This window comes from Pseudorca crassidens, chromosome 20 (assembly GCF_039906515.1).
Source record: "Pseudorca crassidens isolate mPseCra1 chromosome 20, mPseCra1.hap1, whole genome shotgun sequence".
Taxonomy (NCBI): domain Eukaryota; kingdom Metazoa; phylum Chordata; class Mammalia; order Artiodactyla; family Delphinidae; genus Pseudorca; species Pseudorca crassidens.
The window spans coordinates 6,549,509-6,574,580 of NC_090315.1; the positions used below are offsets into that span (position 1 = coordinate 6,549,509).

At 42.1% G+C, this 25,072-nt stretch overlaps 2 protein-coding genes across 2 annotated transcripts; one reads left to right on the forward strand and one right to left on the reverse strand.

The window, feature by feature from the left end:
• Window positions 1-6,208: 6,208 nt before the first annotated feature.
• On the forward strand, window positions 6,209-24,663 carry LOC137214817 (zinc finger protein 160-like). The gene is made up of 5 exons (XM_067719105.1): window positions 6,209-6,413; window positions 8,690-8,780; window positions 16,900-17,026; window positions 17,494-17,559; window positions 20,640-24,663. Exons 2-5 carry the CDS (start codon window positions 8,766-8,768, stop codon window positions 21,965-21,967), a joined length of 1,536 nt encoding a protein of 511 aa, XP_067575206.1. The 5' UTR covers window positions 6,209-6,413; window positions 8,690-8,765; the 3' UTR covers window positions 21,968-24,663.
• On the reverse strand, window positions 10,692-12,156 carry LOC137215399 (CDKN2A-interacting protein-like). The gene is given in 2 exon segments (XM_067720642.1): window positions 10,692-11,766; window positions 11,769-12,156. Coding segments are annotated over 2 exon segments (1,176 nt in total). The 3' UTR covers window positions 10,692-10,978.
• Window positions 24,664-25,072: the final 409 nt, after the last annotated feature.

Consider the following 25,072-nt stretch of genomic DNA (forward strand, 5'->3'; position numbering starts at 1 on the left):
GTGCCGCCTTCCTCTGAATGAGGAAGCCTCGGAACTGGATGAGCTCAGTTAAGACTAAATTTTGGTCTGAAAATATCCTCTAGGATTTTGTTCAGTTTATGGTTCATAGATTTCTGACTTGGTGATTTAGAGCAACATATTTCAGCACTTAATGATTTCTCTTGTATGTGACAGGGAGAGTCACAACACAGGCACAATGAGTATGAAGGGTCCTTCAATGCCATCCAAAGTCATAAACGCTAAGGTTCCTGGGCAAGTTTGTTATTACCAGTATTAGTTTAAATTTTCTAATATTCCTTTATTCAAATATAGCACATGTATTTATTATTTTTTGAATTTCGCTTTCTGTCATATTGCGGAGTGAAAATGTTAGACTTTACTTAAACTCTGTAACTTGAAAATATCAAAGGTTAAAGAGCTCCTTTTCTTCTTTTGTGCTAAAGGAAACAGCTTACTTAGCTAAGAACTACACCTCTCTGTCAATTTTAGTGTGACTCAAGATAGCTCCCTTGTTTCCTTAGGAACCAGCCAGATAGGAATACTCCAAATTCCCAGCCTCAGTGTCATCCTCAGTTGTCCTCAGTGATCACTGGGTACAATGACCGTTACCATGATTTTTTTTTTTGTGTGTGTGTGTGTGTGTGTTTTACGCGGGTCTCTCACTGCTGCGGCCTCTCCCACTGCGGAGCACAGGCCCCAGACGTGCCATGGCCCAGCCGCTCCGTGGCATGTGGGATCCTCCCGGACCGGGGCACGAACCCGTGTCCCCTGCATTGATAGGCGGACTCTCAACAACTGTGCCACCAGGGAAGCCCCGTTACCATGATTTAATCAAAATTTAGTATGCTTTTCTCCCCTCCCAAGGTCACTATTTTAGACCGCTTTTGAGCATTGTAATTCAGAACAACAGCACTGCCTGAACATCTCCTCCAAGTAGGAGACTTTAGTGTAAAACATCCCCTGAGAATGTAGCCTCAGGCCACCTAATCATCCACTCTTCCATATGGGGGCTTTCCTACCTTGTTGACCTCTGGGTGTAAAAGAAAAACTGTTCATTGGTCTGACTTTTTTTTTTTTTTTTTTTTTTTGCGGTACGCGGGCCTCTCACTGTTGTGGCCTCTCCCGTTGCGCAGCACAGGCTCCGGACGCGCCGGCTCAGCGGCCATGGCTTACGGGCCCAGCCGCTCCGCGGCATGTGGGATCTTCCCGGACCGGGGCACGAACCCGTGTCCCCTGCATCGGCAGGCGGACTCTCAACCACTGCGCCACCAGGGAAGCCCTAACAGGTTACTTTAGTTTTTGTTCTGTGGAAAGTGTAAAGCATTCCAACAAAGGGTTTTAATGTAGATTTTTTTTTTTTTGCACCCATGCTGTTGATTGCTAAATGTAATAGTCTGATCATGACGCTGAATAAATGTGTGTTTTTTTTTAAATGTGCTGTGTAGTTAGTCTACTCTGAAGCCATTTTGGTAAACTACCCCAACAGTGTGACGTTAGAATTCCTTCAGGGTGATGCCAGGTTCCATTCAAAGTTTATTTACAACCTGCTTTGGTGGAGAAGCTATGAACTGACCGTTACTGTGTTGTGACCTAGAGTTCACCGTTAAAAGGGTCACCCAAGCAAAGTCATGGAGTTTTTTGGTTATTAATATGATTGTTGGCACATCCTGTGCAATATATCTAAATTGAATTATGGTACCAGATAAAGTTATAGATGGGAATGAAGCTTGTGTGTCATCCATTTATCATGTGTAATCAACAAATGATTTAATACCCTCTTAAAAAGAAATTCGCCCTTTTAATGGTTATATGATCATTTGTTATCTATAGTTTTACAGTGGCTGTTGAATGACTCTGTAGGTATTTTGTGAAAAAGCAGGGAAGAATGATGAAATCCTTTATGCACAAGGATTGGTAGTATTATCAGGGAAAATACAAAAAAGTAGGGAATGAGCATGAGGATATGTTGCTCCAAACCTTAACTCCTCTGGCTGAGCTAGCTGTCCCAGCTGCTCTGACAATTATGCCACTATATACACCCCTTCCACCACTTTCCATTCCTATCCAGCCCGTATTCCTTACACTGAGGCCCAGGACAGCCCCTCCTTATAGGGGTCAGATAGAAAATCCTGTGTTAGTTTCAGGGGTACGGGGACTTGGTCTGGTATTGCCATCTAAGACCCGACAGGGCACCCAATTTGGGCCAGGAGCCATTTCCGGGACGGGCAGTTCCCCTTACGCCGATATCTCATAGGGGGCGTAAATGCAAATGAATAGCCGGCTGGGTTTCTCAGGCTTGTTTAATTGGAAAGATTGCAGTCCTCATAAGATCGCAGCCCTCCTTATAGGGAGGATCCCCTACACCTGAAGCCCACTTGGAAGCACCCACAGCTGAACCGAATTGGGACCCCAGTCAGGGAAGAAGGCCCTTATTAGAGCACCACTCATTAGTGCACCTTGGCAGGGCCTTGAAAAGGGAAACCAAAGCAAAAGAGTTTGAGCAACACTCAGCAAAACAAATGAAGACCTCAGGCCTACAGACGTCATACTAATGCAGATCCTGAGGCCCCTGAAAATATTAGAATAGTACATTTGACCTTTGGGGCAAAGTACCTCCGATATCAGGAGAAAGTTGGAAAAATTAGATGGTACATTTGGAGTGAACCCTCCTCAGTTGGTAGATGTTGCTTTTAAAGTGTTCAACAGGGAACAACAGAAAAATGAAGATGCAAAACGACACGCCACTCTTTTGACAGTGGCATTGGATTCCCGGAAGGCGAGTAACCTGAAGAGAGGTGAGCGCCCACTGGGGAAGGAACAATGTGCTTACTGGAAGGAGGGGGAACATTGGAGAAGGTTGCCCTTGGCTAAAACAGAAGAAGAACGATAAAAGACAAGAACCTCTCATGGTAGAAAGAGAGGAACACTGAATGAAGAGGCCCAGGGGCTCCCTTGGACTTGAGGCACCTAATTCCCCACAGAAGTTGGGGGTGAAATTGACAGTGGGGAATGAGCTGATTAACTTTTTTTTTTTTAAATAAAATTAAATATTTATTTATTTATGGCTGTGTTGGGTCTTCGTTTCTTTCTGTGCGAGGGCTTTCTCTAGTTGTGGCGAGCGGGGGCCACTCTTCATCGCGGTGTGCGGGCCTCTCACTATCGCGGCCTCTCTTGTTGCGGAGCACAGGTTCCAGATGCACAGGCTCAGTAGCTGTGGCTCACGGGCCTAGTTGCTCTGCGGCATGTGGGATTTTCCCAGACCAGGGCTCGAACCTGTGTCCCCTGCATTGGCAGGCAGATTCTCAACCACTGTGCCACCAGGGAAGCCCTGATTAACTTTCTGATAGACCTCACCCTGAAGTTTTTCCACCAGAATAGCTTGACATCGGAGTCCCACCAGAACACGCTTTAATTTAAGCCTACAGATGGGGCTCATGAAAATCCCTGGAAAGGAGACAAAGCTCTTTCCCGCAAGGTCTTAAAAATAACCCAAAGACTGCTGTCAGACCTCCACAGATGGGGACTCAACACAGAGGAAACTGCCCAACCCAGGACTGAAAAACAGACCGTCCTCAAATGCCTTGAACTGCAAGAAATTTCAGATAACCTGCTAGTGTTTGTGTGGACACTCTTTCAGGATGGGTGGAAGCATATCCCACGGACAGAAAATCTCTGAAGTGGTTAAAGCCCTTCTAAGGGATATTATCCCCGGATTTGGAAGAAGGCATTAAAACTGCATTCATCCTAGAGACCATAATCAACAAGAAAAACCAAGAAAATGAATCATACATTAAAAAGGAACATCGCTAAAACATGTCAAGAGACGCTGAATTTGGGATGAGGCCTTGCCAGTTGCTCTGCTATGGATCAGTGGCTCCCAGAAGCAGGCTTAAATTAAGCCACTTTAGAATACTGTATGGCAGGCCTTGCAGGTGTGTGCCCAGGCAGGAGGATCTATAAATGCTAAAGACCTAGCGGTGGCGAATCACATTAAAACTTTGGGCTCTATTTATTCATGAGTATACCTCCAACAGGTCTGCCCATCCCACCGAAGTAGATGGGAATTCCATCTCCATTGCCCATTGGAGAAGGGGCAACCAATTTGTTTAATTGTGTCCAAAGAAATAGCACCGGAATTTAGTATATGTATTGAACTGGAACCAAAACCCCAAGTTCAGTTACGAATTAGACAAGAAACTGCTAAGAGGTTTCATCAGGTTTAAATAGTTGTAGATAAAAAGGACTAACTAAAGATTCTAAGGAATATTCCTCACCTCTGTTCAGCAGAAGGGTCTTCATTCCTTTTCCCACAAGATTGTGGGATGGAAATTGACAGTGGGGAATTGTAATAGGGAAGAACACTTTGTATTCTATTACAAGTTCATCACTGAAGGGATGTTGCCTAGAAGCTTAAATTATACATAATGGCCCATCTCTGGGAACCCTGCCTCCCAGGTCATGAGCCTTAAGGTAAAATACCTTTGTTTAGCTCAAAGGAAACCTCCTGACCAGGCCCACCTGTGAATGACTGCAGGGAGGAAGAAATTGACACATCCCCCTCTGGAGGCTGATGGAAACCAGGAAGTGTTTGACTTTGCTGCCTCCCCTTTTAGTATAAAAGGAGTCTGAATTCTAACTCAGGCAAGATGGTTCTTTGGGGGCATGAGCCCACCATCTTCTTGGTTTGCTGTCTTTCTGAATAAAGTCGTTACTCCTTGTCCCAACGACTCGTCTGTTGATCGTTGGCCTGTCATGTGGCGAGCAGTAGGGGCTTAGACTCAGTAACAAAAGAACAATGTAATTTATATCAGTTTTTTAAAATGTATTGCTCTTTTTAAAGCAATGGTAGTAAAAATGTTTTTAATTTAAAAATTAAAAAAATTAAAAAAAAAGAGTAATCATTACTGACAGAAGTTATCACACACCTTAGCCCTCCAGTCTCAGACCCTGTTTTTTTTTTTTTTTTTTTTTTTTTTGCGGTATGCGGGCCTCTCACCCCTGCGGCCTGTCCTGTTGCGGAGCACAGGCTCAGCAGCCATGGCTTACGGGTCCAGCCACTCCGCGGCATGTGGGATTTTCCCGGACCGGGGCACGAACCCGTATCCCCTGCATCGGCAGGTGGACTCTCAACCACTGCACCACCAGGGAAGCCCAGACCCTGGGTTTTGTCCCTGAGTCTCTGGAACTGAGCAGTGTTGAGTTGGCCTCCTGGCTGAATAAGAAACAGAAAGGACAAGTTGTTCTGCAGGGTGTCAGTATGAAATGGCCCATTCTTCCCAGGGAGAGTTTTGCATTTATTTATTATTTATTTATTTATTTTTGGCTGCCTTGCGTCTTCCTTGTGGCACGCAGGCTTTCTCTAGTTGCGGTGAGTGGGAGCTACTCTTTATTGTGGTGTGCGGGCTTCTCATTGTGGTGGCTTCTCTTGCTGCAGAGCTCAGGCTCTAGGAGCGTGGGCTTCAGTAGTTGTAGCATGCGGGCTTCAGTAGTTGCGGCACGTAGGCTCTAGGAGCGCGGGCTTCAGTAGTTGTGGCATGTGGGCTGCAGTAGTTGCAGCCTGTGGGCTCTAGAGCGCAGGCTCAGTAGTTGTGGTGCATGGGCTTAGTTGCTCAGTGGCATGTGGGATCTTCCTGGACCAGGGCTCGAACCCGTGTCCCCTGCATTGGCAGGCGAATTCTTAACCACTGCGCCAGCAGGGAAGTCCCAGAGTTTTGTATTTTTTTTTTTTTCAGAGTTTTGTATTTTTTATTCTAGTTTGTAATACAGAGACAAGTCAAGCTCTTGTTTTCTTAAACTGCTTAAATTAATACTAATTGCAGGAAATGTTCCACATCCAATGACTGCCCCACAGCTACCACTTGGAGACCCAAGTTCCCAACCACTGAATTGCTTGAGCCTCAGGAGCAGGACTTGTGAGCAACATGCTGGCAAAAACAATTTTTTATTAAAATCATTTTCTACTTGTTAGGAGGAAACATCCTAGTTTCCAACATAACTGGTCCCCAAAGCTGTAAGCTTTTACCTGAAAACTGTAACAGCCAGTAACTTAAGGGGTTTCAAAGTACTGGGAAGCACCATTCCCTGACTGCCCCCCTTACCCCCTGTCCCGCCTTTCGGGCTCTCGGGCTCAGACCTGGACTCTCCTCGCCCCGCCTCTCACTTTCAGCGCTCCGCCCAAGTCCCGCCTAGAAGCCTCGCCTCTGAAGTACGCGCTGCGTGAGCAGTTTCTTGCGGAAGCGGAAGGGGAGACCTGAGAGTGAAGGTCGCACAGCGGGGCTTAAGTTTTTCCTTCTAGTGTTAAGTCTGTGCTGCGCGGTCCCCCTTACTCCATCTTTAGGGTCTCCGAGGTTCTGCGGGCGTAATAGCCCAGCGCCGCCGTCCGCCCCAAGTAAATCCAGAAGTCGCCGTTACAGGTCGAGTATTAATTTCCTTTGGGTTTGAAATCGCTGTGAGGGTCCTTGCCCTTTGCTTTTCGGCCTTCGGTCCACTGAGACACCGCCTTTCGCGACATTTTCCTGCTTACAATCATTTATTACTTCGTCTGCCCCTTGTAAAGTCCCCTTCTGCGAGGTGGATTCGCGCGCCCGCAGCTTCGCTCTCTCCCCCGCCCCAGAGGGCAGCGCCGGCCGCCGCGCTCCCGGACAGGCCGCGTCCTCTCCCGGGTCCGGGGATTCTGGAGACTCCGTCCCCCTCCGGAGACCCCCCCCCCCCCCAGCGCCTCTGTCCTCGCGTCTCCTCAGGCCGGTACTTGTGCTCCGCAAGCCTCCTCTTCTAGTCAGCTCTTCCGTTCACCCTGTGTAGGGGGAGGTGACCAGGGCCAACCGTGTGACACCCAGTATTCTTCCCTCACAAGTTCATCTCGCTGGAAATTGTTCTCAAAGGGATAGTAAAATGAAACAGATTTAGCTCTTAAAGTAGCGGGTGGATAAAATAGAGAAGTGAATAAAGGAGTGTGATCTCCTGGGTTTGGAGAGCAACATGGGGACAGGGGCCCTGCGTCAGCTGTAGCAGGAGGGACAGCAGTGGTGAGAGCACTTCACAGAGAGTGGGGGGAGAGGATAAAAGAGTTAGAAGTAAGGCCTTCGGAGCATCGTGGTCCTGGGAGAGACACAGAGGACAGGTGTTGACTAGAAGAGCAGAGGAAGACAGAGCAGGAAGGAAGCATAGCCGTCTGGGGTGCCATAGAGTGGGAGTGTAACAGGAGTAGAAGGAATGTAACCTGGAGGGCAGAGCGGGAGCGGAGATGGAGGAAGAAAGAGGCAGAAATATATGGCTATTTAGGACAATCAGAAAAGTTGGGGCAGGACAGGTGTGATAAAATAAATAACAGGGCAGACACAGCAGGAGAGTAGAGGGGAACAAAGAGAGAAATAGGGAGATAGATAAAGAATGAAATAGAAACACATAGTAGTCAGGTAGAGGGGGAAACTGGATACAGATGGGGGGTGAGTTCTTTGGATATGGGTGATTGAGTTGTGATATTTTAATTTGTTGCTTTAGAATGTAAAACATTTAAAGTTTATCCGCTTATGTTATCCACCTCTGGCTAGATATCCAAGGGAAATGAAATCATTATAGCGAGGGAAATATTTGCACTGCAATGAACATTACTGTATTATTCACAACAGCCAAGATGTAGAAAGAACTAAAATGTCTGACAAATGAATGGATATAGAAAATTTATTTCAGCCATAAATTATGACATTATTATGACAGAAAAAGGCAGATATTATAGGTGGAAAGTAGAAATGTCTTACTCATAGGGCCATAGAGTATAAAGGGTATTAGGAGGGGTTGGATGGTGGGGTAAATGGGGTGGGGTTGGTCAGAGGTTACAAACGTTCAGGTGTAAAATGAAAAAGTACCACATGTATATCTAATGTACAGCATGCAGACTATAGTTAATCACACTGTGTTTCTGTGTACTTGGAGTTTGCTCTGAGCGTAACACTCAAGTGTTCTCACTACACAGAAATTAAATGGTAATTGTAAGTTGATGGAAGTGTAAACTATTGTGATAATTATTACACAGTGAATATACATCTATCAAATAATCACATTATATGCCTCACATGTACACGGTTGTTACTCATCAATCCTACCTCAGTTAAGCTGGGAAAGAAAAAGAAAGTGAGGGCTGTGCTGGCCTTGCCACTGCTGAGTGGTGCTCAACCCAGGCTTCATATTAGATCGATGAGGCTTTATGCATATACATGTTTTGTGCCCTCTAATGAGGGATTCTTCTTCAGATCGTCGGTGTGAGGCCAAAGCTCAGTAATATTTAAGGTGCCCCCATTAACTCTAATCTGGATCCATCACTGAGCATCAGGACTCTGGGTCCCCCCGTTCCTGAGGGCTGAGATCTGGGCTGAGGGTGAGGGCTCTGCTCTGCGTGGGGATGGATCAGGACTGGTCTGTGACCTGCAGGGGATCGTCGGGTCCCGCTGAGGTGCCCGCTGCTGCTGGGTACGTGAGGGCCTCACCAGGAGGGGAGCGAGGTCTGAAGAAAGGGTGGGAAAACTCACCTGTTGGTCTTTTACGAGTTTACTGTCCTGAGCCCCTCCTGGGACAGTGGGCAGCAGAAGACCGTCTGTTGCACATGCTGAGGGCTTCCCTGTGTGTGTGGTGGTGACTCAGGAAGGGGGTGTGTCGATTCCAAGCATTAAACAGCCTGTTTTCAACTTTCAAGGTCAACCTCTAAAGACTCAACGTTGTCTGAGGAAGAAGCCCTGAAGAGGAGGGAGAGGAAAGAAAAGGAGTCGGAAATGGCTCTTTCTCAGGTAAAGTCATATTCTCAGTTTTTTCTTCTGTCTGTGCTTCCTGAAATGCCATTCTTTGGACTCGCTAATCTCTGAACTATCCTGCCTAACACCTGTACATTCACACCCACCCGGGTCCTTCCCTCAGGGCCTGTCATCTCCACTTAGATCCCGTCTCCCCATGACCCAGTGACCTGGAACTTGTGAAGAGGCTCCACTGGGTGCAGTGCTGGGCAGGGCTTCACACCCACAGATTCAGGCAGAGCGTCAGTGCTATTGGGTGGGAGGGGTTGTTTAGGGCCCCATCTGGATGGACTGTCTGCTCTCCGTAAACCAGGATAAAGAAGCTGCACATGAAAGTCAGTTATTAGGTGCACAATGCCTGGTAAAATCTGGGAGGAGACCAACAAGGGGAAATTTGTTCTGACTTTTTCTAAGGCAGTTAAGCTAAATGAGTGAGTCACTGACTTCAGAATCTTAATGATTGGGAACAGAATGAAAAATTCAGAACCAGACATCAGTGATAGAGGGTGTTTTATTCCATCATCTATTTCAAACTATGAAATCAGTCTAAATGTCTGAGAGGTGGAAATTCCTTAAATCACTTTCATCACATTCATTCTTCAGATTTTGTATTTTCACTGTGCTGGTTTTGTTCTTTGGCACAGAGAAATTTTTACGTTTGATGAAGGTAAGGTTTCCTCTTCATTGTTTATCACAATGATAAACATTGTTTATCATTTATAACATTAAACATTTATCACAATGTTAAACATTTATCACAATGTTAAACATCACAATGTTTCCTCTTCATTGTTTATCACATTTTACGTTTGATGAAGGTAAGGTTTCCTCTTCATTGTTTATCACATCCTTCCTCTTCATTGTTTATCACATTGTTTATCACAATTTTTACATTTGATGAAGGTAAGGTTTCCTCTTCATTGTTTATCACATCCAGGCATCCAGTTTCCCAGTACCATTTGTTTTGTTTTGCTATAAATTTTATTTATTTATTTATTTATTTTTGGTTGCATTGGGTCTTCTTTGCTGCACGCAGGCTTCTCCCTAGTTGTGGCAAGCGGGGGCTACTCTTTGTTGTGGTGCATGGGCTTCTGTTGTTGTGGTGCATGGGCTCTAGGCATGTGGCACGCCAGCTCAGTAGTTGTGGCTCGTGGGCTCTAGTTGCTCTGCAGCATGTGGGATCTTCCTGGACCAGGGCTCAAACCCATGTCCCCTGCATTGGCAGGCAGGTTCTTAACCACTATGCTACCAGGGAAGCCCTCCCAGCCCCATTTGTTAATGGCAGGTGTCTTTTTTCCACTGTGTAGTCTTAGCATCCTTAGTATCAGTAGATTTTAAATATATACAAAGGATCATTTCTGAGCGTTCTCTTCTGTTCCATTGGTTTATATATCTGTGTTTATGCCAGTACCACACCATCTTGATTACTTTATAATATGTTTTGAAAATTAAAGGGTGGCCTCCATCTTTCTTCTTATTCAAGAGTGTTTTGGCAATTTGCGGTCCCTCGAGTTTCTGTGGTGTCTGGCCTGTGTTCCTTCTATTTCTGCAAAAATTGCCATTGTGATTTTGATAATGGTTGCATTGAATATGTAGAACAGTTTGGGTAGTTTGGACATTTCAAGAGTTTTGAGACTTCCAGTCCATGAGTATAGATTTATTTGTATCTTTGGATTTCTTTTTTTTTTTTTTTAGTCTGAGGCAACTATTTTCTCTTTTATTCTTTAACAGACATGTTCAGCATTATGGGCAACATTCTTAAAACCTTAAGCTTCACAGACTTTCAGACATTCAGATACTATGGTCTCCTTTTCTTTGATGTGAAGGATTATTCAGCTAGAAAAATAAAGCATGGTAGACAATACATTTTCACCAAATTCAAAGTAGTACAAAAATTAAGACTACAGAATTACACATTCTACCTAATGTGTCATTAGAAATAGAAGACAGTATTTTCTTCAGCAAATAAAACAGCATATTGGTATGCTGTTAATGCATAAACCTTTTAATGTATACTGTCATTCACAAGTTATTTACAACTTCCACTGTATGAAGAGAACTAGAATGTAGATTTTCTGCAAAACTGGAAAAAAGCAATACAACATTTGTGAAAGCCTGTGTTTCATATTATACAAAAGTAAGCAAGTTTTTCTCTTCAAATACCAGATATTGTACGCAGTGATATTTTGGACGTATTATAGTAATTCTTGAGGATGTTTTAATGCTGGAGGTAAGTTTACAGGCCTTGACTCTTCATCGAGGAGTACTAAGTCTTCTGTTTCACTGCCTCTGTATTTCCTTTTACATATTTTTACCACCATCTTTTTCTTGAGAAATAACTTCCAGGCTTCTCTTGATGCAACTGCTTTTGCGTTTTCTTTGCTTTTTCCACAGCCAGTGCCCAAATACACAGACGTACATCTCAGTTCACAAACAATACTTTCTTGAGAGCTCTTATTTTGAGGCAGATCTGCCAGCTCTATTAGTGGGACAAGAGACACATCCAGTGTTGCTTTCAGAGCCTTGATAGCTGCGTTTAGGAGCTCTCCATGATTCATGCTGGGACTGAAGTCACCAACGGCCACCAACTTCCATGCCACCATTTTGTACAGTCTATTGACAGAAGGCTGCTTCGGTTTCACATCTTCATTGGTTAACTTGCAACAAGAGAATCTGACAGAACTCTCGCTCGATTGCAAAGTACTTTCAGAAGGCAGCTGTGACGTGCTGGTCTGAGAACTACTCTTAGAAGCCAGCTGGGACACACCTGCTATGGAAGTGCTTTTGGAAACCAGAGAGCCACTGGTCTGGGAGCTGTTCTTGGAAGCTAACAGTGATGCAGCTACCTGTGAAGTGCTTTTGGAAGTCAGCATCGTGTTTGCTGAGGTGGTGCTTTTGGGGGTTAGTAAAGATGTGCCTGATGAGGAACTGTTTTTAGAAACAGATGACAAAACACTTGCCTCTGAACTAGTTCTGGGAGTTAACCTCTTGAAGCTGTCTCTGAACTAGGTTTAGAAGACAACGGTGGCAACTCTACTTCTGAGCTTCCTGAGAAGCCCAACAAGGGCACCTCAATCTCTGAAATGCTTTGAGAGGCTGAGACTGAAGAGCCTTCCAAAGCACTCTTTTTCGGGGATCCACTTTGTTCTCTGGAATCAGTAGATTGGGTCACATGACTGTTCACACTGGATTTCAACAACGAAGAAACATAGGATGCTGAATCATGTTTATCTGGAGCTTCTGGTTCAGAAATTTTTCCAGACCCTACCGTTGTTACCTGAGAGGGAATGCTGCTGCTGCTTTGGCTGGAAACAGATCGCTCTCCATCACTTGTGGAGCTATTCTGACTCAGGGTACCAGAGCTCCGTATCATTTCTTTTTAGGTTCCGCATATAAGTGATACCATATGATATTTCTTTCTGTGTCTGACTTACTTCAGTATGACAATCTCTAGGTCTATCCATGTTGCTGCAAATGGCATTAATTCATTCTTTTTAATGGCTGAGTAATATTCCATTGTATATATGTACCACATCTTCTTTATTTTAATTTTATTTTATTATTTATTTTTGGCCACCTTGGGTCTTTGTTGCTGCACGCGGGCTTTCTCTAGTTGCGGTGAGTGGGGACTACTCTTCATTGCAGTGCGTGGGCTTCTCATTGCGGTGGCTTCTCTTGTTGCGGAGCATGGGCTCTAGGTGCATGGGCTTCAGTAGTTGTGGCATGTGAGCTCAGTAGTTGTGGCTCACGGACTCTAGAGCGCAGCCTCAGTAGTTGTGGCACGTGGGCTTAGTTGCCCCGTGGCATGTGGGATCTTCCCGGACCAGGGCTCGAACTTGTGTCCCCTGCATTGGCAGGTGGATTCTTAACCATTGCGCCACCAGGGAAGCCCCGTACCACATCTTCTTTATCTATTATTCTGTTGATATTTAGGTTGCTTCCATGCCTTGGCTCTTGTAAACAGTGCTTCAGTGAACACTGGGGTGCATGTATCCTTTCGGACCATGTTTTTCTCTGGATATATACCCAGGAGTGGGATTGCAGTGTCATATGATAGCTCTATTTTTGTTTTTTTTTTAAGGGACCTCCATAGTCTTCTCCATAGTGGCTGTACCAATTTACATTCCCACCAGCAGTTCAGGAGTGTCCCCTTCTCTCCACACCCTCTCCAGCATTTATTGTTTGTGGGTTTTTTTTTTTGTTTTTTTTGTTTTTTTGCGGTACGCAGGCCTCTCACTGTTGTGGCCTCTCCCGTTGCGGAGCACAGGCTCTGGACGCGCAGGCTCAGTGGCCATGGCTCACGGGCCTAGCCGCTCCACGGCATGTGGGATCTTCCTGGACCGGGGCACGAACCCGTGTCCCCTGCATCGGCAGGCGGACTCTCAACCACTGTGCCACAAGGGAAGCCCTGTTTGTGGATTTTTTGATGGTAGCCATTTTGACTGGTGTGAGGTGATAGCTCATTGTAGTTTTGATTTGCATTTCTTTAATAATTAGTGATGTCGAACTACTTAGCAATTTTTTACTGAAGTATTTTTTTTTAGCATCTTTATTGGAGTATAATTGCTTTATAATGGTGTGTTAGTTTCTGCTTTATAACAAAGTGAATCAGCTATACATACACATATATCCCTATATGCAGTATTGTTGGTTTACAGTGTTTGGTTAGTTTTGGGTGTACAACAAAATGACTCAATTTTATATATATTCTTTTTCAGATCCTTTCCCCTTACAGGTTATTACAAAATACTGAGTATGGTTCCCCGTGCTATATAGTAGGTCCTTGTTGGTTATCTATCTTATACAAAATAGTGTGTATATGTTAATACCAAATCCTAATTTATGCCCCTCCCTTCTGCTTTGGTCACCCCTAACTTTCTTTACTATGTCTGTGGGTCTATTTCTGTTTCATATGTAAGTTCAATTGTATCTTCTTTCCTTCAGTTTCACATATAAGTGATATATTTGTCTTTCTCTGTCTGGCTTACTTCACTTAGTGTGATAATCTCTAGTTCCATCCATTTTGCTGCAAATGGCATTATTTCATTTGTTTTTATGGCTGAGTAATATTCCATCGTGTATGTGTATATATATGTGTGTGTGTGTGTGTGTGTGTGTGTGTGTATATATACATATATATATATATATATACACACACACACATGCATACACCACATCTTTATCCATTCATCTGTTAGTGGACATTTAGGTTGCTTACATGTCTTGGGTATTGTAAATAGTGCTGCAGTGAACATTGGGGTGCATGTATCTTTTCGAATTATGGTTTTCTCCCGATATATGCTTAGGAGTGGGTTTGTAGGATCTGAATCTTCCTTTTTTTTTTTTTTTGCGGTACGCGGGCCTCTCACCATTGTGGCCTCTCCCGTTGCAGAGCACAGGCTCCGGACGCGCAGGCTTAGCGGCCATGGCCCACGGGCCCAGCCGCTCCGTGGCATGTGGGATCCTCCCAGACCGGGGCACGAACCCGTGTCCCCTGCATCGGCAGGCGGACTCTTAACCACTGCGCCACCAGGGAAGCCCTGAATCTTTCTTATTTAACTCTTTTGTTCTGCCAAAGTTGGATTCAGTTTGTTCTCTTTCTGCTTCATTGAGATGTAAAAAATTCTTGAGTGGAGATCTTTTCTCTTTCTGTTGTAACCATTTAGCCATGTAGATTTCTCTTTTATTATAGCCTTCAAGTAAAATGGAGGTATTGAAGTGTCATATTGTTAACTGTGCTGCTGTTCCCCCCTTTTTTTTTTTAATTAATTAATTAATTTTTGGCTGTGTTGGGTTTTCGTTGCTGCATGTGGGATTTCTCTAGTTGCGTCAAACAGGGGCTACTCTTCGTTGCGGTGCGTGGGCTTCTCACTGCGGTGGCTTCTCTTGTTGCGGAGCATGGGCTCTAGGCGTGCGGGCTTCAGTTGTGGCACACGGGCTCAGTAGTTGTGGCTTGCAGGCTCTAGAGCACAGGCTCAGTAGTTGTGGCACACGGGCTTAGTTGCTCCGCAGCATGTGGGATCTTCCCGGACCAGGGCTCAAACCCGTGTCCCCTGTATTGGCAGGTGGATTCTTAACCACTGCGCCATCAGGGAAGTCCCTGTTTTCCTCTTGATTTCTGTTAACGTTTGCTTCATTTGGGGGGAAGCTCTAATGTATATATTTATAACTGTTATATCTTCTTAGTGAATTGACTCGTTTAAGATTGTATAATATCCTTTGTGCCTTCTGTCAGTTTTTGCCTTTGTTTTGTGTGATATAATATACTCAGCCCTGCTCTCTTTAGTATGGAATATCTTTTTCCTTTCTTTCACCTTTAGCTTTTCCGTCTCATTTGATGTGTGAATGTTCACATTTCCAACTGTCTGACACACTCTCTCTGTGTCTCTTACACTTGGTCTTCCTTTTTTCCTCCTGTTACTTCCTCTAGTGGTCCCTGCTCAGGCACACTGAGCAGTGGTGAAAGGTTGGTGCCCTGGCCAGCCCCCTTTATTTCACTGTAATTACAGAGGATACGTATCAAGTGTTTACTTTTCATGACGTTTGGTGAAATGTTCTTGCTTAATAACAATATATTTTTTCCATACGCTTTTTTTGTCATGATTTTTAATTCTCCAAGAAGTTTTTAACTTTACCACTGTGATAATTTTCTTAATCTGTGAAAATAGTGTATAACACTAAACTTCTCTAATTTTGTGTCAATGTTTTTATTAGTGGAAAACAAAAAAAACTGATGATAAAAAAAATTGTCCTGAAATATGTAAAGAGATAAGTCTTCTCGTTCCAGTTGATTTTGTGTTGATCTGTGTGATGGGTGCCATGGATGTGCAAGCCATTCATTTAGATAAAAGACATGATTTCAAAAGTATATATCTTTTTGCAGTTGAAATTATATCTTCAATATATTCCGTGGCCTTGGTGGTGGGATGAATTGGGTGATTGGGATTGATATATATACACTAATATGTATAAAATGGATAACTAATAAAAAAAGACCTATTTAAGTAATAGAAGACATGAAGAGATGAAACAGATTTGAATCCTTGTTTTAATGATTTAAGGTACATATACATAAGCAAGTGTCTGCAATCCGAAGTAAAAGAAATAAATGCCCTAACCAAGGTGTATATATATATATATATATATATACACACATATATATGTTCCGTGGCCTTGAATTTTTTCTACACCATCACGTTAATGGTTTAAATAGTAGTAAGATTACTAACATTTTATGTGCATGTGCTTGTGTGCCCACATCTATAATGACCTTTCATGCTATTCCATGTCATTCACCTTGAATGTCTTTAAAGCTTTTCTCAGGGATCCCTCTGTCAATGTACTTTTTTTTTTTTAAACATCTTTATTGGAGTATAATTGCTTTACAGTGGTGTGTTAGTTTCTGCTGTATAACAAAGTGTCAGTGAACTTTTAATGCTCTCCTTTACTTAACTGATTTTTAAGCTTCAATTCCAGGGCTCAACCACCTGAGTTCAGGTGCTTGCTGTGTCATTGCTTAGCTTCTTGACTTGGTTCGAGTTTCTCTTTGTGTCTCTGACACAGTTTTCTGCTCTGTAAGATGGGAACATATCTTTCTCGAATGAGCTGTTATATTGATAAGAAGTTCGTGCTTGTAAAGTACTTATTTTGAGTAATGTTTTGTCTATAGGAAGTATTCAAACACTTTTAGTCATTGCTGTTTCTATCATTATCATAATTGAAGATTTTGAGTTTTCTTTAAAGCCATTGTGGACTTTGTCATCTCTGAAGCTGCCATTCATAGTGTAACTTATTTAAATATTGAATATCACTCAATGTTTAGAACATAGATCTGACACTTCTGCATAGACAACCCGTTGTTTAGTATTATTTATATATGTTTTATAGATTCTCCACAAAGATGACAAATCCATATTTATTGGATGATATGATAATCTCTTATGAAAAAGCATAAGAATTTAAAATAAGGGACACAGTATTTGCTCCAAATACCTTAACACAGATCTTTCAGAACATATACTTGAACCAAATCGATCCTTACCCCTCTCTCATCTTCCCATTTTGTATGAAGATAACCCTTCTCATGACCTGTTGTTGAAATGTATTTTCATTTCAGGAATGGTTGACCTTCAAGGATGTGGTCATTGAATTCTCTCAGGAGGAGTGGGAATGCCTGGACCCTGGTCAGAGGGCCCTGTACAGGGACGTGATGTTGGAGACCTACAGGAACCTGATCTCTGTGGGTGAGGATAACTTCCCTCTAGAAGTTGGGATCTCCCCTTGGGTGTTTTGCATTTTTCCCTGTGTGCTTCTTGGGAGGCCCTGTTTTCTTCATGTGATCTGAAAGCCCTGTTGACACAGACGTGATGTGGCATCACGAGTTTAAACTGACCCTTTCTTCAGATGATCTGCCCATTTCATGTTACATTAGGGGTTGTTCAAGAGCTTAATTATGTATAAAGCTCAATGGCAGACTTTTAAAAGATATCCAGTTTCTTGTCTTCTGCCCTGTGGCTTTGACTGACTATTTCTTGGAAGAGTGTTAGATATATGCATTACACTGTTCCCAATGCATTTAGAAGGAGGAGGTGGATGAATTTGTGAAATATTTTTCCTGACCCACCTGTAATGTCCTCACTCCTCAGCTGAACAAAGAGCTGTGGTTTTGGAAAAACCACACCAATTTACATTTCTTTGTTCTGATAAGCAGAAATTTCTTTTTCTGATCTGAACATTATCTCCATTTTTGGAGCAAGAGGAAGAGTCCAGGACTCTGGTGAGTGGTGTGAAAATAGCAAAAAAACCAAATGGGTAGGAATGTATTAAAAGTGTGAACACGGGTGGGATCTCAGGGCAGAGAGGAAGCCACAACATTAATAGTGTTTGGGAAACGCTTCTCATGGTGGAGCGTTCTTTGGGAAAACCAAAGTTTCTTTATTAAACTCTCAGAGGAGACTTTTCTTCTACTCGAGTTATCACTCTATCCTTCCAAATGTAAAATGTATTCTTTCACCCTCCAGTGTTGCTGCAGCTCCTATAGAGACAAAGGCAAGGTCTTTATCAAGATCCACAACACTCATCATCTGGCTGCTGTGAACTGGTTGTTGCTTGACTTTGAGGAGCATGAGGCGGGCTGTGTTATTGGCTTGTCTAGCCCCCTCTTCTCTCCTTATGGACTTGATTCTATTGGATGCTCAGTTTTTAGTCCATATAGATCAAAGCTGATGCCTCTAGTGTCTAACCCCTGACCCTGTCCTGGTTTCATGTCTGTTGTATTTGGAAGATATAATCAGAAGATGGAAAATACCGGCTGCTATTTAATTTTTATTAATTTTAAAAAATTTTAAAATTATTTTTATTATTTAATTTTTTTTTTTTTGGCTGCGTGTTGGGTCTTTGTCGCTGTGCGTGGGCTTTCTCTAGTTGTGGTGAGAGGGGGCTACTCTGTTGTGGTGTGTGGGCTTCTCACTGCGGTGGCGTCTCTTGTTGCAGAGCATGGGCTCTAGGCATGCGGGCTTCAGTAGTTGTGGCGCATGGGCTTAGTTGCTCCGCGGCATGTGGGATCTTAGTTCCCGGACCAGGGCTCGAACTGGTGTCTCCTACATTGGCAGGTGGATTCTTAACCACTGTGCCACAAGGGAAGTCCCAAGATCACTCATCAAAGAAAAATATATTATTTTTGGTTGAGAACAAATTCTAACTGGAGAATATAGGGTGTCAGTTGTCAAGTCGGAAGTAGCACAAATCTTACTTTCTCTGCAACATACTTCGGCTCTGAATGTCACTACATCACTGGAAAATGGCAGGATAGCTTCCAGGCATTTGGCAATGGAGAGTCTCTCCTTGTCACAAACTATAGTTGGAATTTTGGGGTCTTTTTTTAAAAAAAAAAAAAAAACAACAAATTTATTTATTAAATAAATATTCTTGATGTTAAACTATTATTGAATATATGATTTACAAATATTTTGTATTAAACCATACATTGTTTTTTCACTCTGCTGAGTATGGTTTAGTGCACAATAGTTAATAGTTATGATGTAGTCCAATTTATCTGTTTTTAGTTTGTTGGCCTGAGCTTTTGCTGTTACATCTGATAAATCATTGGTGAATCCAATGTTAATCTTTTTTTGTAAATTTACTTATAGGAGTTTTATTCACTAGGGACTTAGGTTTAGATCTTTGAAGCATTTTGAGTTAATACAATAATGGTCCAACTAAATTCTTGTGCATGTGGATATCCAGTTTTCTCAACACCTTTTGTTCCATAGACTGCCCTTCCCCCATTATGTGGTCTTGACAACCTTGCGGAACATCATTTGACCTTATACACGAAAGTATTTTTCTCAGTCTCTTGTGTTCCACAGGTCTCTCTGTCTTTATGCCAGTACCATACTGCTTTGATTAGTGTAGCTTTGGAAAAAGTTTTGAAATAAAGAAATGTGAATTGTCTGACTTTGTTTTCAAGCTTCTTTTTGCTATTCATTGTGTCCTGAAATTCCACAGGAATTGTAGGATTGATTCATCTGTTTCTTCAGCAAAGCGGTATTGGGATTTGGGATTACACTAGGGATTATTTTGAATATCCTGATAACTTTGGCTAGTATTGACATCTTGACAATATCAGCTTCAAATCCATGAACTTGGGATATCTTTGCATTTATTTGTGTCTTCTCTAATATGTTTCAGAAGTCTTCTCTAATATGTCTAATATGTCTTCTCTAATGTGTTTCAGAAGTCTTTATCTTTATTCAGAAGTCTTCTCTAATATGTTTCAGATGTCTTTATTTTGTAACTACTGCAAATTGCAGTAGTTACAAATCCTTCCCTTCTTGTATAATGTCATGTTTAAGTACTCTTCTTTTTTGATTCTATTGTAAATTGAATTGCTTTGATTGTTCTTTTTTTTTTTTTTTTTTCCGGTACGCGGGCCTCTCACTGCTGTGGCCTCTCGCGTCGCGGAGCACAGGCTCCGGACGTGCAGGCTCAGCGGCCACGGCTCATGGGCCCAGCCGCTCCGCGGCATGTGGGATCTTCCCGGACCGGGGCACGAACCCGTGTCCCCTGCATCGGCAGGTGGACTCTCAACCACTGCGCCACCAGGGAAGCCCTGCCCTGTTCATTTTTAATGTTTAGAAACCCAGTTGGTTTTTGCATGTTGATGTTGTATCTAGTAATTTTTTTGAAGTCTTTCATTATTTCTATAAGTTTTTTTACTTATTAATGTTGCAGAATGCCTGTTATGGGTATGTCATTTGGTAGAAGATATTTAGAAAAATGTTTTGTTTTCATAAAAACTGTCCTATTGAATTCTTTTTCTCTATGGTATATATGTTTTATAATTCTAAACAGCGACATATTATTAGATAAGCTTGTTTTGGATTTTTTAGCATTACAGTCTATTGTGTGTTCATTAACATTTACTTATGTACACCAGGTATGCAGAATATATCTGTAGTATAATGTATTTTTCTCAGAGACAGCAGTATGTTTACTGTAAATTGGTACATGCTTTGGAGTCATGGTGGAAAAATTGCGTTCTTTTGAGAGCTGACGTCCGTTTTTCCTGTATGAGTGTTTTTGTCATAGCGGGTTTGCAAGTAGTCTCCTCTAAAATCAATTTGAATTATATTTTATAACTCTTTTTTTAGTAAACAATTCTATTGCTTTAGTGTTTCTAATAATTTTAAGATCATAATTGGGCAATTTCAAATTTTTAAAAAAATTAAAAAAAATACATAGTTGGGAAGTTTTACAACTGTGTTTGGTATAAGTATTACCTTTGGTGTAATATCATATATTCAACATGAAACAGTTAATTTTGAATTTATCCCTATGGCTCTTTATGTCTTGTAGATATCTGTCCAATACATGTGGTCAAGCAATTACAACCCAAAGGGAACAGTGATCCAGGAGAAGTATTTCAAAGAGTGATCTTGGGAAGATCTAAAAGTCGTGAAATCAAACATTTTTACCTCACGGAAATCCAGAAAAATATGTATGACTTTGAGTGTCATTGGAGAGATGATGAAAGAAATTACAAAGGAATACCTATAACCCATAATGGAAATCTCACTGATAGAAGAGATACACATGGTAGAAGGGATGCAGGAATCAAGCCCGTTGGAAATAGGCTTGGATTAAACTTTCAGGGTAAACTGCAGGTATTTCAAACTGACAGGTTAATTTCTGAATGTAATGAAGTTGAGAGGTCCATCAACAATAGTTTCTCATTTTCACCACTTCAAAGAATTCCTCCTCGTGTCCAAACTAACGTTTCTAATGTATATGGGAATGATGTTATGCATCCTTTAGTACTGACACAAGATCAGAAAACACACAGGGAAAGAGATTTTAAATGTACTGAGTGTGGGAAAACCTTTAGTCATGGCTCAATTGTCAGGAATAATCAGATAATCTATTCAGAAGAGATATTACATAAATGTGATGTATGTGTCAAGGGCTTTAGTACAAAGTCACACCTTGCAGTTCATGAGAGCATTCATACGGGAAAGAAACCTTACAAATGTAGTGAGTGCGGCAAGGTATTCAGTCAAAAAACAGCCCTTGCAAATCATCAGAGAATTCATACTGGGGAGAAACCTTTCAAATGTAACGAGTGTGACAAAACCTTTAATCGCTACTCAAACCTCAGTAGACATAAGATAATTCATACAGGAAAGAAATTATATAAATGTGAAGTATGTGGCAGGGTCTTTGGTCGAAAATCAAACCTTGCAGATCATCGGAGAGTTCATACTGGAGAGAAACCTTATAAATGTAATGAGTGTGGCAAGCTGTTTAGTTACAGTTCACACCTTTCAACTCATCAGAGAATTCATACCGGAGAGAAACCTTACAAATGTAATGAGTGCAGCAAGGTCTTTAGTGAAAAGGCAACTCTTGCAAAACATCAGAGGATTCATACTGGAGAGAAACCTTACACATGTAATGAGTGTAGAAAGGCCTTTAGTCAAAAAGCACATCTTCAACTTCATTGGAGAGTTCATACTGGAGAGAAGCCTTTCAGATGTGATGAGTGTGGCAAGGTCTTCAGTCGAAATTCACACCTTACAAGTCATCAGAGAGTACATATGGTAGAGAGACCTTTCAAATGTTTTGAGTGTGGAAGAGCGTTCACTGAGGTCTCAACCCTCACTAAACATCAGAAAATCCATACCTGAGAGAAATTGTGTAAGTGTATTATATGTGGGAAGGTCTTTAAATCTCAAAGTAGAAAAGAAACTATACAAATATCATGAGTGTGGCAAAGCTTTTATGTGTGTAAGCCTCACTTATGATCAGATAATTCATACTGGAGTGTTACATTACAAATGCAATGAGTGTCTCAAAGTGTTTAGTCAAAGTGCTTACCTTATGATCCATGACAGAATTCATGTTGGAAGGAACTGTGAGAAATGCAATAAATGTGGTAAGTTCTTAAGTGTGCTTTCAGGCCTAACTTGCCATCAGCTGATGTATACAGCTGAGAGCCCTTACAAATATAATGAATCTTCACGTCTTAGGCTTCCTGAGAGTATTCATACTGGGTAGAGCCCAGATACATGTATTTAATATGGTCAGGCCGTTGATAATGCATTCTGGAAAGAATCCTCACCAGTGCCATGAATGTGAGAAATCTGTTCTCATGGCTCACATCACACCAATAATCAGGTAGTCTGCACTGGACAGCATGTTACAAATGTACTGAATTTTGCAAAGCGTTTAGGTTGTGCCTTAAACTCAGGGGTCATCAAATACTTCATTCTTTAAAATGCAATGAATGTGTCAAAATTTAATATATTGCTTACTCGTACTTAAATACCAGAATATTTATCGTGGAGAGAAACCGCACAAATGTAATGTGTGTGGCAAGGATTTTACCCAAACACCACAGTATGTTCTACTGGAGCGATAACCCCCAAATGGCAATGAGTGTGGCAAAACCTTTACGTTGAGTTCACGTATTAGGGAGCAGCAGAGAGTCCGTGTTGAAGAGAAGCCATGGAAATGTGAATCGAGGCTTTATCCAGGCCTCCCCATGCACTGGACTTTAGAATACACATCTTTAAGAGAAACCACACAAAGCAATATGCGTGCGAAGGCTTGTAACTGAAGAACAAAACTGTGGAACACAGGATTTGTGTTGGAGAACAAGATTTCAGATGTTATGAATGTTGTAAACATGGATACATCCAGTAAGTTTGGTGTCATGAGAGAATTCATACAGGTTATAAAGTGTATACGTGGAAACTCTTCATGAATCAGTGCATTCTCAGCGTTCAACAAAAAAACTCATGTTTGGGGGAATTCTTACAAATGTAATGAATTTGTTGAGTTTTCTCAGCACTTTTTTCAACAGACCACACATCAGAGAATGCATACTCGGAATAAAGAAGTCTTTAGTTCTCTGAGGTTAACCTGAGATATTATATACTGCGGAATCATTTCAAGTCACAATGTGTTAAAATATGGTGTGTGGGCTTCCCTGGTGGCGCAGTGGTTGAGAGTCCGCCTGCCGATGCAGGGGACACGGGTTCGTGCCCTGGTCTGGGAAGATCCCACATGCCGCGGAGCGGCTGGGCCCGTGAGCCGTGGCCACTGAGCCTGCGCGTCCAGAGCCTGTGCTCTGCAACGGAACAGGCCACAACAGTGAGAGGCCCGTGTACAGCAAAAAAAAAAAAAGAAAAAAAAAGAAATCAAGGCCCAGTTATATAAGTTTTGTAAGACAGAGAGTGGTACAACACATGACGTATTATTGACAGTTTACATAATCCAGATCTAAGCATCATTGCAGTGGGTCGTGTGACCCTTACAAGATCAAGAAGGAATGCTATCTTTTAAGGAGTTTTCCTGTTGGTGTTAGGAGAACGTTGCTCTTTATGGTTGAGTATGTATTCTGCTGATGGGGGAGGTTTGCTTTGATGCATAATGCAAATACACAGTTCACAGTGGGAGGAGAGAGGAGGCCAAAGGGCCGAGAGGAATTCATGTTTAAATATTCCTGTCTTGTCGTAATAGTTGAATTTTATTTCACAGGAGTCTGACCTGGACCAGGACTTTACTCCCTCACCTTTTACTATAAAGAGCCTGATTTCTAACTCAGGACATGTGATTCTTTGCATTGCTAGTCCCCCGTTTTCTCGGTCTGCTGGCTTTCAGAATAACATCACTATTCCTTGCCCACAAAAGTAGTCTCTCTATTTTTTGGCCTGTTGTGTAGCGAGCCATAAGAGCTTGGCCTTGGTGAGAAGATAATCTTATCTCTTCATTACAGGCCTTTGTTGATGGTCTCTGGGAAGAATCAGTAACATGAGGGGGCCCACTTCATTAGGTGTGGTTCATGCACATCCATGTTCCCTGGAAAAACAAGGACCCTGAATTATCACATTCAATACCATGTGGATTAGCAACAGGGAGGGGCAGAGAATAGTGTAAAACTGTGACTTGACTCATCATGGTTATATTCAGGGTGCCCTTCCATAGATAAGCCAGTGGGGGTATAGTGCAGAATGCTCTACCAGCTGACCATGAACAAAGCAGGAAGGACGTGCAGGGACTGGGCTTTTTGTGGGAGGATAGTGACAGGTTATTAGGGACTGATGATGTGGTAGGAACAATGCACAAGAAAACTTAATCACTTTATCCATTGCATGAGCGTATGTGTTGTCTACATTTCTGACCAAGAAAGAAATTGTCTTAATTTTTGGATATTGAAGAGAGCAGTTATCTTCAGAGTAAAATTTAATCAGAAGCACCAGGAGTATGTGTATGTTTATGATTCACATTTTAATTGCTGCCATTACATTTTGCTACTGTTTTATGGAGAATGTACCATAGGTCTCCTGTTTTAAGTAATAAAATTTAATCATCTTTTAAATCCTGGATGCATTATGTTCCTTTTACCAATACAGTTTTATCCTGCCTCAGTACCTTATAACAGAAGCTAGGGGTGCACCATTAGGTTCTCAGTGTTGAAAGAATCTATAACGATTTCTTCCCAATATGGGATCAAATAACATACAAGTTGGAGGTTATAAACTCATAAATTGTACTTGAGTTATTCTCTCCACTCTGTTGCAGGATACTCAGATGGCTGTAGTGCAAATAGCATAGCAATGAATTTCATACTCTGACTTCCATTGATGTACAAAAATTGAATCAAATTTAAAGATCTAATTGGCTTTATTGAATGATTCATGCATTGGGCAGCATCCCACCTAGTAAATAGGTGCTCCAACGAGCTGTGCAAAGTGGAAGAACCCATGATGTTGAGCATCTTTTCATAT

Coding starts and splice junctions, on each gene's coding strand:
- LOC137214817 (XM_067719105.1), top strand. Junction 17,027..17,493: donor CAGGAACCTGATCTCTGTGG/GTGAGGATAACT, acceptor TCTGATAAGCAG/AAATTTCTTTTTCTGATCTG. Junction 17,560..20,639: donor AGGAAGAGTCCAGGACTCTG/GTGAGTGGTGTG, acceptor TATGTCTTGTAG/ATATCTGTCCAATACATGTG.